Source organism: Malus domestica, chromosome 06 (assembly GCF_042453785.1).
Source record: "Malus domestica chromosome 06, GDT2T_hap1".
NCBI classification, from domain to species: domain Eukaryota; kingdom Viridiplantae; phylum Streptophyta; class Magnoliopsida; order Rosales; family Rosaceae; genus Malus; species Malus domestica.
In genome coordinates, this window is record NC_091666.1 from 34,295,334 (window position 1) to 34,310,615 (window position 15,282).

The 15,282-nt window shown below is 39.0% G+C and overlaps 3 protein-coding genes across 7 annotated transcripts; all 3 read left to right on the plus strand.

Moving 5' to 3' along the window:
* Positions 1 to 2,534: 2,534 nt before the first annotated feature.
* On the plus strand, positions 2,535 to 9,720 carry LOC103409789 (probable serine/threonine-protein kinase SIS8). 2 transcript variants are annotated; one of them, XM_008348580.4, is made up of 13 exons: positions 2,535 to 4,016; positions 4,804 to 5,241; positions 5,348 to 5,448; positions 5,693 to 6,966; positions 7,093 to 7,133; positions 7,228 to 7,296; positions 7,792 to 7,892; positions 8,333 to 8,411; positions 8,521 to 8,619; positions 8,701 to 8,769; positions 8,850 to 8,899; positions 8,994 to 9,170; positions 9,301 to 9,720. In XM_008348580.4, exons 1-13 carry the CDS (start codon positions 3,513 to 3,515, stop codon positions 9,386 to 9,388), a joined length of 3,090 nt encoding a protein of 1,029 aa, XP_008346802.3. In that variant the 5' UTR covers positions 2,535 to 3,512; the 3' UTR covers positions 9,389 to 9,720. The 2 variants fall into 2 exon arrangements, with proteins under 2 accessions (XP_008346802.3, XP_017180889.3); XM_017325400.3 differs by having other exon boundaries at positions 2,540 to 4,016; positions 5,693 to 6,870.
* Positions 9,721 to 9,782: 62 nt separating this feature from the next.
* On the plus strand, positions 9,783 to 11,407 carry LOC103438076 (peptidyl-prolyl cis-trans isomerase FKBP17-2, chloroplastic-like). The gene is made up of 3 exons (XM_008376618.4): positions 9,783 to 10,488; positions 10,563 to 10,607; positions 10,970 to 11,407. Exons 1-3 carry the CDS (start codon positions 10,115 to 10,117, stop codon positions 11,325 to 11,327), a joined length of 777 nt encoding a protein of 258 aa, XP_008374840.1. The 5' UTR covers positions 9,783 to 10,114; the 3' UTR covers positions 11,328 to 11,407.
* Positions 11,408 to 12,288: 881 nt separating this feature from the next.
* Positions 12,289 to 15,201, plus strand: LOC103438075 (uncharacterized). 4 transcript variants are annotated; one of them, XM_008376614.4, is made up of 10 exons: positions 12,289 to 12,541; positions 12,664 to 12,733; positions 12,916 to 12,983; positions 13,083 to 13,144; positions 13,271 to 13,352; positions 13,455 to 13,688; positions 13,860 to 13,988; positions 14,070 to 14,131; positions 14,218 to 14,334; positions 15,002 to 15,201. In XM_008376614.4, exons 1-10 carry the CDS (start codon positions 12,491 to 12,493, stop codon positions 15,051 to 15,053), a joined length of 927 nt encoding a protein of 308 aa, XP_008374836.3. In that variant the 5' UTR covers positions 12,289 to 12,490; the 3' UTR covers positions 15,054 to 15,201. The 4 variants fall into 4 exon arrangements, with proteins under 4 accessions (XP_008374836.3, XP_008374837.3, XP_008374838.3 ...); XM_008376615.4 differs by having other exon boundaries at positions 12,291 to 12,541; positions 14,940 to 15,201; XM_008376616.4 differs by having other exon boundaries at positions 12,291 to 12,541; positions 14,983 to 15,201.
* The last annotated feature ends 81 nt before the right edge of the window (positions 15,202 to 15,282 follow it).

The window sequence follows — 15,282 nt, forward strand, 5'->3', positions numbered from 1 at the left end:
ATTCAATTTATCTTCAAGCACAACAAAAAGCCAAAAAAATAAAATAAAAATCTATGTGTTCAACATACTAGGGCTCATTCCTCCCTAAAATATAGCAAGCTTTATTGTCATATGGCCCGCAAATACAATATCTCCCTCCAAAAAACATGAGGTTGTTGAAGAATTAGGGTTGTGAATAAAAGATATGATAAAAAAAAAAGAACAAAGATGATGTCACATCTTCGCCTGGACCCCCACCACATCCCGGGCTCAACTCCGCCGTAGCACGATATTATCCGCTTTGGACCCCGACCACGCCCTCACGATTTTGTTTATGGGAACTCACACGATAACTTCCCAGTGGTCACCCATCATGGGATTGCTTTTGCGCGAACTCGTTACAGGATCCACTCCCCTGGGCGATGTGGGATGTTATAATCCACCCCCTTAGTGGCCCGACGTCCTTGTCAGCACACTTCCGACTAGGGATTGGCTCTGATACCAAATTGTCACATCCCCGCCCAGACCCCCACCACATCTCCCCTAGGCGATGTGGGATGTTATAATCCACCCCCTTAGGGGCTCGACGTCCTTGTCAGCACACTTCCGACTAGGGATTGGCTCTGATACCAAATTGTCACATCCCGGCCCAGACCCCCACCACATCCCCGGCTCGACTCCGCTATAGCACAATATTGTCCGCTTTGGGCCCTGACCACGCCCTCACGGTTTTGTTTCTAGGAACTCACTCGAGAACTTCTCAATGGTCATCCATAATGAGATTGCTCTTGTGCGAACTCGCTTAACTTTGGAGTTCTGATGGAACCCGAAGCCAGTGAGCTCTCAAAAGGCCTCGTGCTAGGTAGAGATGAGAATATACATATAAGGCTTACATGATCCACTCCCCTGGACGATGTGAGATGTTATAGATGAGGTTGCGGGTTGAATTTCGTAAGATAATTATTTAGAGAAAATATTTTATGGGAGAAAAAAAATACACGAAATAATTTCGAACACTGAAAAAATTCAGTTGAACAAGTAGCACAATGGAATTTCCACAACAACAAAACAAAATATCAAATGAGAGCTCATTATGTGAAATTTACATATTTTTTGTTTTTATACGTATCTGAAACTATAAATACAACATGAACAAAAGCCCGCATGTTTATTAATTTGTAATTAGAATTAAAAATTAAGAAGTTATATTCGTTTATTTACATGCTTACTAGGACAAGTGATACCTTTACAAAAATAAGAAATTCAAATTTTCTTTTAAGTTTATACAAGCAATATTAAGGGAGAGGAATCGAATTTGGTACCTTGTGGTGCAAAGGTGAATCATTTAACTCTTAATTTTGAAGGAATTAGAATCTTTAGGAGAGATATTATTAGAATATGGATAATACTTGTATCCCCTTGTGCAGGGATGCACATATCTCTCATTTACGAATACTCTTGACCGGATAAAATCAACGATCATAACCGTTCAACTTATTTCCGATTGAAATGATTTTTTGTAGAGGTGATCTTCAAATAAAAATTAAGAAATAAAACGGTTCCAATTTTAAAATTTGTACGATCAAGATACATTCTCAATGGGAATGTGCTCATCCCCCTAAGGAGGGAATGCAAGGATAGAGTTCATTATTTTGTAGGAAATTATTTTTGCACACTCATTTTCTCCTTGTGCACATCGTCTTTGTTTTTTTCCCTTAGTTCTCCTTTAATTTATGCAACAAAAAATAAACATGCACGGGATAAAAAATGATGTGAAAAAATCACTTCAATTTTTTGCTTATTATGCATCAACTTTATTTCTCAAATTTCAATTAGCATATAAAATAATTTATCAAGAACAACGTCATTTTAGTAATCAAATTGATTTTCATTTTGATTGAAGTGAATTAGTAAATAACTTATAGTATAATGTTAGAGAAACTAAATTTGCAAAGCAAATGATGTGTCATTAATAGGAAATAAACACGTTAATCAATATTTAAGTAATAATCCAATCATCAACATCTACATCATTTGATTCACAAAATTTGGTTTCCCTAGTTTTTGATAAAATCAAGGGAATTATTATTGATACTTCAAAATTCTCATTTTTTTTAAGTGCTAATAACAGTTATCATAATCAATTTGATACTTTCTAATATGCATGAAGAGAGATCCATTCCATCCGACGTGGCAATGCTAATGTTTATTCGAGCCAAATTAGTATGCAATTTCAAAGAGAATTTGGTGAACTCAATCTCCTAAATTAAAATTATACAAACATGTCATTTAATAATGTTTATCCCCAAGTCTGCAGTTAGGAACTTGGGAGTTGGGAGTGGATTTTTCTTACTTGCGGTTCAAGTGAGTTTTGTCCTTTAGCTCCAAAAGTGACGTTTAATCATAACGGACAGGACCTTTATTTTGCTCGGAATAGCAAATACTTAGAACTTGTCCAAACTTTTTCTCACTTACAGTTTAACTTTTTTATGTATTTATTATTATTATTTTTTTATCATACTTGAAGTTTAACTTTACCATACATCTTCCAACTCATGCCAATTCATTTCCCACCACCACCCCTTAGATTTTTGGTACTTCCAATTTCCCAACAGAATGACTGAATAAGTGAACCAGTTTATACACAAATATATGTATATATAGAGAGAGAAAGAGGAGAAAGAGGAGAGAGAGGAGAGAGCAACTGGATGTGTTTGTGTTTCCCACCAATTTAACCTTTTTATTTTATGCGACTGAATAATCCTTGAAAAGCTTCTTCCTCTCTTTCTCTTTCTCTATCTCTTACTTTCTCTCCCCTCTCCTCTCCTCTCCTCAATTGGGTCATTCTCTTCGAGGTCTTACTCTCCCACTTGCTGGTCTTTGCTGTCTTCTGCCTCTGCTACCTGCTCCCCTTTCTTTCTCTTTTATTTTTCTTTCTCTCCCCTCTCCTCTCCATACCAATACCAATACCAATACCAATACCAATACCCTGCTCTCCCTTCTCTATGCTTTTTTTTTTTCCGTTTCTGAATACAGAAGAAGAAGATCCATTTCTCCCAGCTGGGAGTTTCTGCTTTCTGAAAAGTTTTGCTTCTTGGAGGAGGTAACATGGATGGATCAAAGTTTTGATATTTGATTGATACAATCCTGTTGTGTTTTGCTGTTTTGGGTATTTGTTTCTGGGGTGAACTTGGTATCCAATACTGGGGTTTTGTTTCTCTGAGGAAAAGCACTTTCAATTGGAAAGCACTTTCAATCTAGGCATCTGGGGTTTTCCTGATATTGGTAAAGGTTGAAACTTTACTGGGTATTGCTTGGAATGGCGGTTTCTGGATTTTAGATATGATTGGGGGGGTTTTGACCCTTTGAAGGGCTCTGTTAAGTGCTTCTGCAAAAAGAGCTTTTTGGATTGCTTTTCGGCTTGTGGTGATTTAGTGCTTAGGATTTCATGCTTGGTCCAAGACAATGGAGATGCTTATGGCCAGATTTTTATTTCTTTGGCATTCGATTTTGTTGTGACTTATGAAAACAATATGAAGAACCTTATTAAGAAACTGCATAACATGTCCAACCAATCAAAAGATTCAGAAGGGTCTGCAGCTTCATCAAGGGGCAGTAAGTCCATTAGCAAGTCGTCCTCTGAAAAGGAAAGGCTTTTGCACTCAAGGTCCCATCAGGGTTCTGAGCATAAACCCTTTTCGGGGATTTCGGGTTGGTTGAATTCAGTTGGCAATAGGCATACCCCTAGTCCCCCATCATCTTCAAATGTCAATAGGGCCGAGAGAATGGAGCAGCCACCTGATGCAGCTGTTAGTGGGAGTGGTTTAGATGTTGTTTCCGATACAGGTAAGCGCGACTCGGGGTCTAGTACCTCAAGGGATGCTGATATAACAGAAGAGTATCAGATTCAATTGGCTTTGGAGTTGAGTGCTAGGGAAGATCCAGAGGCAGTTCAGATTGAGGCTGTTAAGCAGATTAGCTTGGGGTCTAGTGCTCCTGATAATACTCCAGCTGAAGTTATAGCATACCGCTATTGGGTACGTTTCTTTTCGTGTACTTTCTGATTGAATTTCGGTTGACTTACTGTTCGTTATCTTCAAATACAATCAAACTAGACCGAACGGTGATCAACATCCTTTCATTTAATTTAAACTTGGAATTTGTTTGCTTTGTCAACTTTCCGCTTATAGTATGTTAATGATATGGCAGCTTGAAACTAAACGAAAGTTAAGTTGTCTTATGTACTTAGATGATAGTATTCTAAGTACTAGGCTTTAGTTATCTTCGTTGCCAAAAGTGTAAAAAAAAAAATTTTGCGGAAAGATATTGGTGACAACATTATTGCTCCTGTGATCCTTGCCTCATCAATACCTGTGATGAATGAGACACCGGACACCTTTTATTGATAAGCTGCTGGCAGTTTAAACAATGTTGTTGAAAGTCATCATCAACGGTGCTGTGTATCATCTGCAACTACTTGTGTCAAAGCACGAGTAGTGAATATACAAAATCTATACCTGCACAAAAATTGGGAAGGGAAGTTGGTGAAGGGTGGGTGGGACTTCTACATTTTGAGAAGGAATAAATAGTTTCCTAGCGTCAGGAACAACCGCCAAAAACTGGAGTATTTCTGTCCTGCTGCTCATCAACATGGCTATGAAAATTTAACCCTTCAACCTAGAAGCTCACGTCTGTGTTCTATGTTATGTTTTCACTAGCAGCATGTAGTGATTCTTAAATTTAATTTGTCTCTTCAGTTTTTTAAAGTTTAATTTTTTTCTTTTTCTAACCTGTCTCATATCGTTGATTTATCCCTTCTCACAGAATTACAATGCTCTTAGCTATGATGACAAGGTCGTGGATGGGTTCTATGATCTGTATGGAATATTGACGGAGTCAACCTCAGAAAGAATGCCTTCCCTTGTTGATCTGCAAGGAGCACCCTTGTCAGATAGTGTCACCTGGGAAGCAATTTTGGTCAATCGAGCTGCCGATGCAAATTTGTTGAAACTTGAACAGGTGGCCCTAGAAATGGCTGTAAAGTCAAGTTCAGATCCTCGGGTTTTTCTAAACAGCAATCTGGTGCAAAAACTTGCTCTTTTAGTTGCTGACTACATGGGTGGACCAGTTGTGAATCCTGAAAACATGTTGAGAGAATGGCAAAATCTTAGTTACATTTTGAAAGCAAACAATGGTAGCATGGTTTTGCCACTGGGTTCTCTGAGGATTGGATTAGCTCGACATCGTGCATTGTTGTTCAAGGTACTTGCTCTCTACAGTGGCATGTATGCTTTGTTCCATCATATTATTTATACCATGGTCTTCCATTACTGGTTGCTTATCACTCACCTTTTATGTTGGTAACTAGGTTTTGGCTGATAGTGTGAGCATCCCATGCCGGTTGGTGAAAGGACAACAATACACGGGGTCCAGTGATGTTGCAATGAACTTTGTAAAAATTTATGATAGGTAACTCTTTCTTACAAGTTTTTTACCTTTAATGAAGAGACTTGATTACATGGTGTTTTTGCTTTTTGTTTTCCATGCCTTAAGCAATGATTCTACACGCATATATAAGGTATTTTGGACGTGTTAATTGTCAAATATTGCCGCAAATGCTCTCAGGCCATTAAAGTGTGTATCTTTATGTTTTTCTCATTTGAAGTTCCACAATCGTATTCTGTTTTTAAGATATGTACAATGTGAATTTCAGGGAGTATATTGTTGATCTGATGGCAGACCCCGGCACACTTATTCCATCTGATGCAGCTGGATCACATATAGAATATGACGAATCTTACTTTTCCGCCAATCCTTTTTCTAGAGACATTGATTCCTCTCATGTTGCTTCTTCCAGTAGTGGAGTTGGGAGTTCGTATGAAGAACATTCGGACTTTGGAAAATTAGAGAAGAAATCCAGGTTAAGAAATTTTGCTTCTTCCACAAGGGATTCCGAAGAGAGAGAAAAACCAATATCTCATGCAAATTTACCCAGACCAACTGAATGCGAGGAACAACCCAAGATGCCTTCAGATGAATTTAGATATGCCTCTGACGTAGAAAAGATGCTGGTGCAGGAACTTCCAGGAAAGCCAAATTATCCTTTTGCGCATGCAAGATCCCCTTCATGGACTGAAGGTGTTAGCTCTCCAGCCGTTCATAAAAAGAAGGTTAAGGACGTTTCCAAATACATGATTGTGGCTGCCAAGGAGAATCCAAATCTAGCTCAAAAGCTTCATGATGTTTTACTTGAAAGTGGAGTTGTTGCTCCCCCGAACCTGTTTAGGGAAATATATCCAGAGGAGTTAGATGTGTCAACAGTTGAGACCAAGCGCCAGGCAGAAGATAAGAGCGAACATAAAGAAAGGTTTGGAACACAAAAAGCTAAAAGTCAAGATGATAAAAGGCCAGCTCACTCTCTGCCTCCTTTGCCTCAGCAAAGGGTGAATCTTAAAACTAGTACTTCTTGTCAACCGGAGATTCTTAAGCCTGTGGAAGGTTTAGGGGTCAGCCTTCCACTTGATACGAGGGAAGTAACTGGCCAGAATATCTCATCACAGTCTGAAGCATCTCCAGTTAAACATACAAAGAATGTCCCTGTTGCTGCAGCAGCAGCGGCCGCAGCAGCTGTTGTTGCATCGTCTATGGTAGTAGCTGCAGCAAAGTCAAGTACCGACCCAACTCTTGAACTTCCTGTGGCAGCTGCTGCCACTGCTACTGCTGCAGCTGTGGTTGCAACAACTGCAGCTGTCAATAAGCAATGCGATCAGGGTATGAGAAGTGATGGAGATGCAGAAAGTGGTGGTTTTGAACCAAGGGGCAGTGGTGGCCGTGAACATGATGCTTTGGGAGTTAGTTCAGAAGGCGAGCGAACATCAGATCGATCAGCAGGTAATGAAAGCACTAGATCTGACGTCACAATTGATGATGTTGCAGACTGCGAGATTCCTTTTGAGGATATCACCTTGGGTGAACGTATTGGACTTGGTACTGACCTCTGCATTATGCTATAAATGTTCTACCTCTCATATCTAAAAAAAACTAGTCTAAATGGTGTTGCGTCTCAATACTCAAATTCTAATTTCACATGTTCATACACCCTGTATACTGCAGGATCGTATGGGGAGGTCTATCATGGAGACTGGCATGGGACTGTAAGTTTTAAGATGCTATTCCTAAAAGTTGAGCCATTGTATTGTCTGCACGCATTGTGGCATTTTGAGTATTTTTCGTTATTTGGTTTTACAGGAGGTTGCTGTGAAGAGGTTTCTAGACCAAAACTTTTTGGGCGAATCACTTGATGAATTCAGAAGTGAGGTACAAGCTTCGACCTTCACCCATTTCATGAACTTTTTCATGTTCAATCATTTTATGGCATGAATGCATGCTATCTCCTTACTAGCTGGGGAGGACGGGAAGTATTCTGCCAAGGGGGTGGCATTGAAGGAAAAACATTGTTTGAGAGGGCGAGGGGCGAGTACACTACTAAACCTAAGAATTATTTGCACCATTTATATAAATGTAGTTAAAACTTTGCAGGGACCACCATGGTTCAGTTCGCTTTAGGTTTTCTAGATTCGTGTAGTTACAGTGAATGAAGTAAGGAGTTCTCTCTCTCCCTAGAGTAACATTGTATCCTTCTATGTACTTAGGCAGCGTTTGGTTGCTGGAGTAAACATTAGAACGGAATGGGAATGGAATCGATGTTTAGGAAGTTAGAGGGTAAAGTAGAAATATTTTCCATGTTTAATGTGCTTTCCAGAATATTTCCTTCAAATATTGAAGTTAATCTTTTATTCGTAAAATTTGAAGGTTCGGATAATGAAAAGACTCAGGCATCCTAATGTTGTTCTCTTCATGGGTGCAATAACTCGCCCTCCAAATCTTTCCATTGTTACAGAATTTCTTCCAAGGTATTCCAGAAATTTCATTCTCTTTTTATGAAGCAGTTACTTTCGAGTGTCTTTTATGGAATTCAACTTGTTTCATAGATATTGTCGTAACTAATAGTTCTTGATTCTTAATTCTACACAAGTACAAGGAGCTTCTTTGCCTTAAGAACACAACCATTTTGTCTCCTTCAAAACGCAAGTACCATTCACAAGGATTGGATTTTATTGTACTTTATTTTTAACTATTACCCTCAGTTTCTTAGAAATAGATAATATTGATCTTCATTTGGCGTCGTAGTCTGGCTGAAACAAAACACAGCACTGATTTTGTGTTTTTTGAATTATCGAATTTCGTTGTTTTGACCTTGGTCTATATATTTATGTAGATAAGAAGTTAAGAACTGCATTGTGTTGATTTGGTTAATTATATTCATGCGTTATTAATATGTCATATTTTGCAGAGGTAGTTTATACAGGTTATTACACCGGCCTAACAATCAATTAGATGAGCGAAGGCGCTTGAGGATGGCTCTTGATGCGGTAATATTCTCTCTTTCTTTCCATTATTCCAGTATGAGCCAACAATCATGTATTGTAATTGATATCTTCATCTAGCTTAACTTTGTTTTTTCAATGATCAAATCTTCAGGCTCGGGGAATGAATTACTTGCATAACTGCACTCCAGTAATTGTACACCGTGATTTGAAGTCTCCAAATCTTCTTGTCGACAAGAATTGGGTTGTGAAGGTGTGTTTCTCATCTCTTTGGCGATATTCCTGTACACATATAATGGACGGGTAGGATGTGAAGTTTTCTGCTTGTTATTAGGTCTGCGATTTTGGGTTATCACGAATGAAGAACAGCACATTTCTCTCATCAAGGTCGACTGCAGGGACGGTAAAGCCCTACTTGATAACTTCTCTTTCTCAAATGCTGCATATATTTGATTTATTAAATCTTGAAAGCTATATCTTCAGGCTGAATGGATGGCTCCGGAAGTGCTACGAAATGAACCTTCCGATGAAAAGTATGTGTACTCCCCACCAAATGTTGTATTATATGTAACTTTTGTTTCCGTGGTTGGAGTTTTACTGATATATAAAATTTGGTTGACTGTGCAGATGCGATGTTTATAGCTACGGGGTCATATTATGGGAGCTCTCTACGATGCAACAGCCATGGGGGGGAATGAACCCAATGCAAGTTGTTGGTGCAGTTGGATTTCAACATCGCCGTCTTGATATTCCAGATAATATAGATCCTGCAGTTGCAGATCTCATTAGAAAATGCTGGCAAACGTAAGTATGCTTTCGTTATCTATTTTTCTTGTTTTATTTTCGTAATTACAGTCTTATCATTTGTATATCAATTCAAATGTGTATTTAGGCAGATGAACAAACCTTACATTTGACCTAATTAACATTGCAGAGATCCAAAATTGAGACCATCTTTTGCTGAGATCATGGCTACTCTGAAACCGTTGCAGAAGCCGATGAGCAGAAGTGCACAGACCTAGTGCACAAGTAGGCAGTGGCCATCGGAAGGTTCAGCCATCCTGCGCTGGAGAATCCCCAGCTGGCTGGCTGAAACAGTGAATATCGGCTTGTTTGACAGCCAAAATATGGATGAAGGCAAGTTGTACATTTGATTGGAACAACTTCTGAGAAAGAGATTGAAGATCATGACCTAACATATACTCCAATTTGAAAATTTTCATTTTCCTTTATTATTTTTCGGTTTCCTCCTCATTTCTGTTTTCCCAACAGTGCGGCCATTTGCAAGGTTGTGTATTTGTTTGTAAAGAATTCATTGGCAATTGTTGTAATCGATGTTTTGATTTCCGGTGTCCGTTGGTCGGAAGAGTATCATGTTGCTTGAACCTTAAGGTGAAAAGGCAATAGTTCTTAATGCAAATGGAGTACTATTGACAGTTTGACATACAGAATCCGATATACAAAATAATAATGTCATTTCTACTACATTTAGCGGCCACGTTGCTTATTCCTCTTTAATAAAGATGAACCGCACTTGTGTTTATAGGATTCACCTGTATTATAGAGGCGGTCAACAATGTCAAGGACCCAAAAAAGGGTAGGCTTGTGGGCCAATAGAAGGAAGAGCAACCCACCATTTTAATTTTCCATCATATACATGGATAAGGTAGGACCTACTTAAAGGAAGAAAGTTTCTGGTTCCCCATTTTTCACTTGGCAGCTCAATCAACATTTTTATCTTCTTAGAAATGGCCTCCTTCTCTGGTTCTTCACCATTTATCTCCCACTCTCTAACAAGACCAAACCACTTCTCTGCTTCTTCATCACAAACGCCGCCACCTCCGCCCCAAAATCTGCCTTCACAACCGCCTCATTCTCCGACACCAATTCAGCAGCTCAGCACAAGTTCATCCGAGCAGCCGCCGACGCCGGTAAAAGCGGAGCAGCAAAAGCCTTCCAAGACCAAAACCAAGGCAGACTCCACAGACTGGATAGCTTCCACCTTGACAAGGAGGTTTGGGATTGGTGCTGGCCTTGCTTGGGCTGCCTTTCTCACGGTTGGTGTTGTCTCTGAGCAAATTAAGACCCGCCTTGAGGTCTCCCAACAAGAGTCAAACACAAGGTTGTAAATATATGTATATACATATATTATACATAATAGTCCAAATTATATAATTTCATGTTGTGTTTTTGCAGAAATGTTGAGAAAGAAGAAGAGGTGGTGTTACCTAATGGGATAAGGTACATTTCTCTCTCCCTACATAAATACTGTAGCTATCACAGCGACTGACATGCACGTAATCACATCAGAACTTATATCTAGGTGAGAACGGTACTGGCCGAGTAGGGTGGGTAACGTCCTCGGATGTACTCATGTTACCTTTCCTTTTTGAAGAGCCAAAAACGATTACGACAATGTTTGGCAGAAATATTCAAAAGCTTTCATTCATTCAGGAATCACTTTTCAAGTGTTTTTTCAAGAAGTACTCAGTTTAACAAAGTGTTTCCAATACACACTGTTAGAATGACTTATGAGCATAAATTCGTTTTACGTGAGTAATTTCAAACGAACCCTAATTAAACACATGCATTTTTAAGTGCAGATACTGCGAGTTAAGAGTCGGCGGCGGGGCTACACCGAGGCCGGGGGACTTGGTGGTGATCGACCTCAAGGGCAAAGTAGAAGGCAGCGGACTGGTGTTTGTGGACACATATGAGAGGGAGAAGAAGCCGTTGGCTCTGGTGGTGGGGTCAAAGCAGCCTTACAGCAAGGGAGTGTGTGAAGGGATAGAATATGTGATGAGATCCATGAAGGCAGGAGGCAAAAGGAGAGTGGTGGTTCCTCCAAGCTTGGGGTTTGGAGAAAATGGTGCAGATTTAGGCCCTGGTCTGCAAATTCCTCCTTTTGCAACCCTAGATTATATTATTGAGGTTGACAGAGTCTCAATTGCACCCGCATGAGGATCATTCATTCTTTGTCTTTGTTAATTGTATATTTTTGATATTGATAAAAGAATGTGGAATAAATCATTTGCGTGTGGAATAAATCATTTGCGTTTGGTTACATATAGGGTGTAACTTAGATAGGAAAAATCGATTCCGACCAACTCCGAATTGAGAATTTCTAATTTTGACGCATCCGAATTCGAAAAATTGAATAGGTATCGGATAGTAATTACTTTAATGCCTACTTAGTTACAAGGTTACGCTACCAAAGTCAACAATTAAGGCCATTTCCAACTAAAGGAGGGCCAAAGGGATCCTTTTAGCCCTATATAGCCCTGCAGGAAATTATATTTTAATGAATCCGAAAAATTGAATAGGTATCGGATGATAATCACTTTAATGCCTACTTAGTTACAAGGTTACGTTATCAAAGTTAACATAAGGCCATCTCCAACTAAAGGAGGGCTAAATGGATCCTTTTAGCCCTATATAGCCTTGCAGGAAATTATATTTTAATGAGCTGGAGGGCTGACAAAATGTCAAGCTTGACATTCTGGCACTGGAGGGCTGAAAATGACCAACCCGTTGGCCCGATTTGGGGTATTGGCCTTGTGGGGCCCACAAACTCTTTGGACTAACCCTCGGTTGGCAAATGGTTTTTATGTCATTTCAAATTATTTTTAACCTTATGACCCTTTAACCGGATCCATTAGAGATGACCTAAAATACTTAATGTAAACCCTTTTAAATTTTATCAATTTTATAATAGGTCTCCGATGTGGGACAACATGATGACTCTATTGTCGAGTTGTGCTTGTTTGCTAAAAAAGGGGATGCTATCCACACACCTTATTTTACTCTTCTCACATCCTTTGATAATTTCTGTCTGTTGATCTTCTTCAATTCATTCGATTCGACAGCTGAAAATTAAAAAAGTATGTGAGAAGTAAAATGAGATGTGTGGATAACATTTCCCGCTTTGAGAGAGAGAGAGAGAGAGAGAGAGAGAGAGAGAGAGAGAGAGAGAGAGAGAGCAATGGTGTTAAAACTGCAGCCAGAGACTTTTTCCTATTGTTTTGAATTTTCGAAGAGCTTCCTTTCCACTTTTTGATATCTCAGCAGCTGCAAGCAAAAGCATAGAGCTTTTTATTCAGGAGCAAAAACCCAGAACAATTTCCATGGGAAGAGTCTTGGATTCCAATTTCTTAGCTCTCACTGCCATTGTCACTGTAACCTCTCTCTCTCTCTCTCTCTCTAAAAGCTTTCTGCTTTCTGTTTTGTATATCTTTTTTCCTATTGGGTTGAATTTTCTCTCTAGAATATCTGCAATATGGTTTTTTTGTTGATTAAGGTGGGGTATCAGTTGTTGTTCTTCATAGTCACTGCTCTTCTCAAGTTCGACAAAGTCACTGACTTTGCTGGTAATTCTTCTCTCTGAACTGAATTTATTTCCTGAGAATTTGATAGTTAATTAACTTAATTTCCTGCTTATCAATACTAATTAGAAACTGATTGGGTTGTTTGGTTGCCAAGAAAATGCTCAGATTTGTTTTTGATATAATTATGACATGTTTTTTGTCTGTGATTAAATTTATTTTCACAGGAAGTACCAATTTTGTTATACTTGCTATTCTGACTTTGGTTGTCAAAGGTTCATGGCATTTTAGACAGGTATTGTATTATTATCTCCCGAAAGGTGTTTAATTTGCTCGCAGTTCGTGTTGATAACGGATAAAGCAAATCTTCGGGGTTTTTTTTTTTTTTCTTCAGGTAGTGTTGAGTTTGCTTGTGATAATATGGGGTCTTCGCCTCGGGTTTTTTCTACTGATGAGGTATTTTGATGCTTTTGTGTCATTCTATTAATCTGGCATACTTGCAGCATTGTCGAGTATCGAGTACAACATTACCTATATCGAAATCCAATCACAATTTTAATTCTCAAAACGTTTCCTCATCAGGATTTTGCAATGGGGAGAGGATCGGCGTTTTGATGAAATACGTGGTAATCTAGGGAAGTTAGCAGTTTTCTGGATATTTCAGGTTCTCTTGCTTTCCCTGTTTTTGGTTTTATCATTGCGTTGTGCTTGTTCTCTGAAGGATAAAGTTGATATGATTCTTAGAAGCAACCTGATTTTTCTGCAGGCTATGTGGGTATGGACTGTGAGTTTACCTGTAACAGTTGCTAATGCAAGCAACAGAATGCCATTGATCCAAGCTGCAGACATAATTGGATGGATTATGTGGTTTGTCGGTTTTTCAGTTGAAGCTGCAGCTGATCAGCAAAAGTTAACTTTCAAAAGTTCTCCACAAAATAGAGGAAAATGGTGCAATGTCGGACTATGGAAATACACTCGTCATCCAAACTATTTTGGTGAGGTTAGTATCTTCACATGCTTGCATTGTTTGCCTCACATACTTACAAGTAATAACGTAACGAGACTCACAGATAAGTGGAAATATCATTCATCCAAGAAATTTCGACATGTTAGTATCTTTGCGTTAATTCTATCAAATTCAAATGGAACTTTTATAAATGTTGTTGCTCAGATATTCCTTTGGTGGGGAGTATTTGTGGCATCCACACCCGTATTGGAAGGTGCAGAGTGGCTGGTGATTCTTGGACCAATCTTTCTCACGCTGTTGCTTCTTTTCATCAGTGGCATCCCGTTGCTTGAGGTTTTGCTTCTTTCCCTTTCTTATTGCCAAAATTCGTCGCACTTGAAAAGTTGCTAATGATTTGTGGTTGGACAATAACAGAAATCTGCAGATAAGAAGTTTGGAAACATAGACGAATATAGGCTGTATAAAAGATCGACTAGGTAAACTTCAGCTTTTCTTTTGGCACAAGTTTCATTCGAGTATGAATTGCAGTATCTGTGACCAACCTCTATTCATTCTTTTGCAGCCCTCTGATACCGCTACCTCCAGTTATATACAAGAACTTGCCGTTGTGGTTCAAAACAACTTTTCTCTTTGAGTTTCCTCTCTACAGCCGTAATCTTCCTCGAGAAAAGCCAAACTGGTAAGGCTACAATCTGTTCGAAATTATATTTTTTCCTCCTGAAGGCATAACTCTCAACTTATCATGTGCTGCTGTTGAGTTCATATATGTGCGTATCTGCAATAATAAGATGAGTCTTCCACACATGGAAAACGCTTAAACAAGAAGCAATTTAAACACACAATCAGTGCGTGCGCATATTCTGAGTGCGAAAGAAGTCTGGAAATCGACAGTCTAGGGTATCCATAGGAAGAAACATTTTGAAAAATCAGGGGTTTAAACTGTAAACTAGATCTCCAAGGTAAAGTAGGAGCATCCGGAATTAGGAATTGCCGTAATGAGAGAAAAACGGTTTAGGTGGTTTGGGCATGTGAACCGAAAACCTATAGGTGCTAGAATATGTGATTATGAGATAGAGGAACACCTAGGAAGACTTGGAAAGAGACTAAGAAAAGACATGGAGTACTTGGAGCTAACGGAAGACTTGGTGCAAAAACAAGCGTAGTAGCGTTCTAGGATTCATACAGCTAACCTCGCTTAGTAGGATAAGGCTTCTTCTTGTTAAAACTGTAAACTTAGGAGGTTCTGGTTCGATCATTCAATAGTGCATATATTTCATTTGCTAGGTTTATGTTTTGACATGCCGAACTGTTTGTTCAAACTTGTAAGACGTTGCCATCTGTGGAAGGTGTAGAACAAGCTGGGTAGAACGAAGAAGCGACGGATTGAAGATCGGCTAGCTTCCGATTCTTTTGTAATACTTCGAATTTTAACGATTGTATGCATTTATTCGTTCCTCAACGAAGTATAATACTACAGTTGAATGAAATGTGGACTTGTTTCTCTTCTTTGCAAGAAGGAATATCCTAATCTTTATTTTTGATAAAACGGTATATTTTGTTAGATTAGATGTTAGATTAGCCATCAACGGAGTTCGAATTCACACCGTCATGCAAGAGTTCAGCTCCT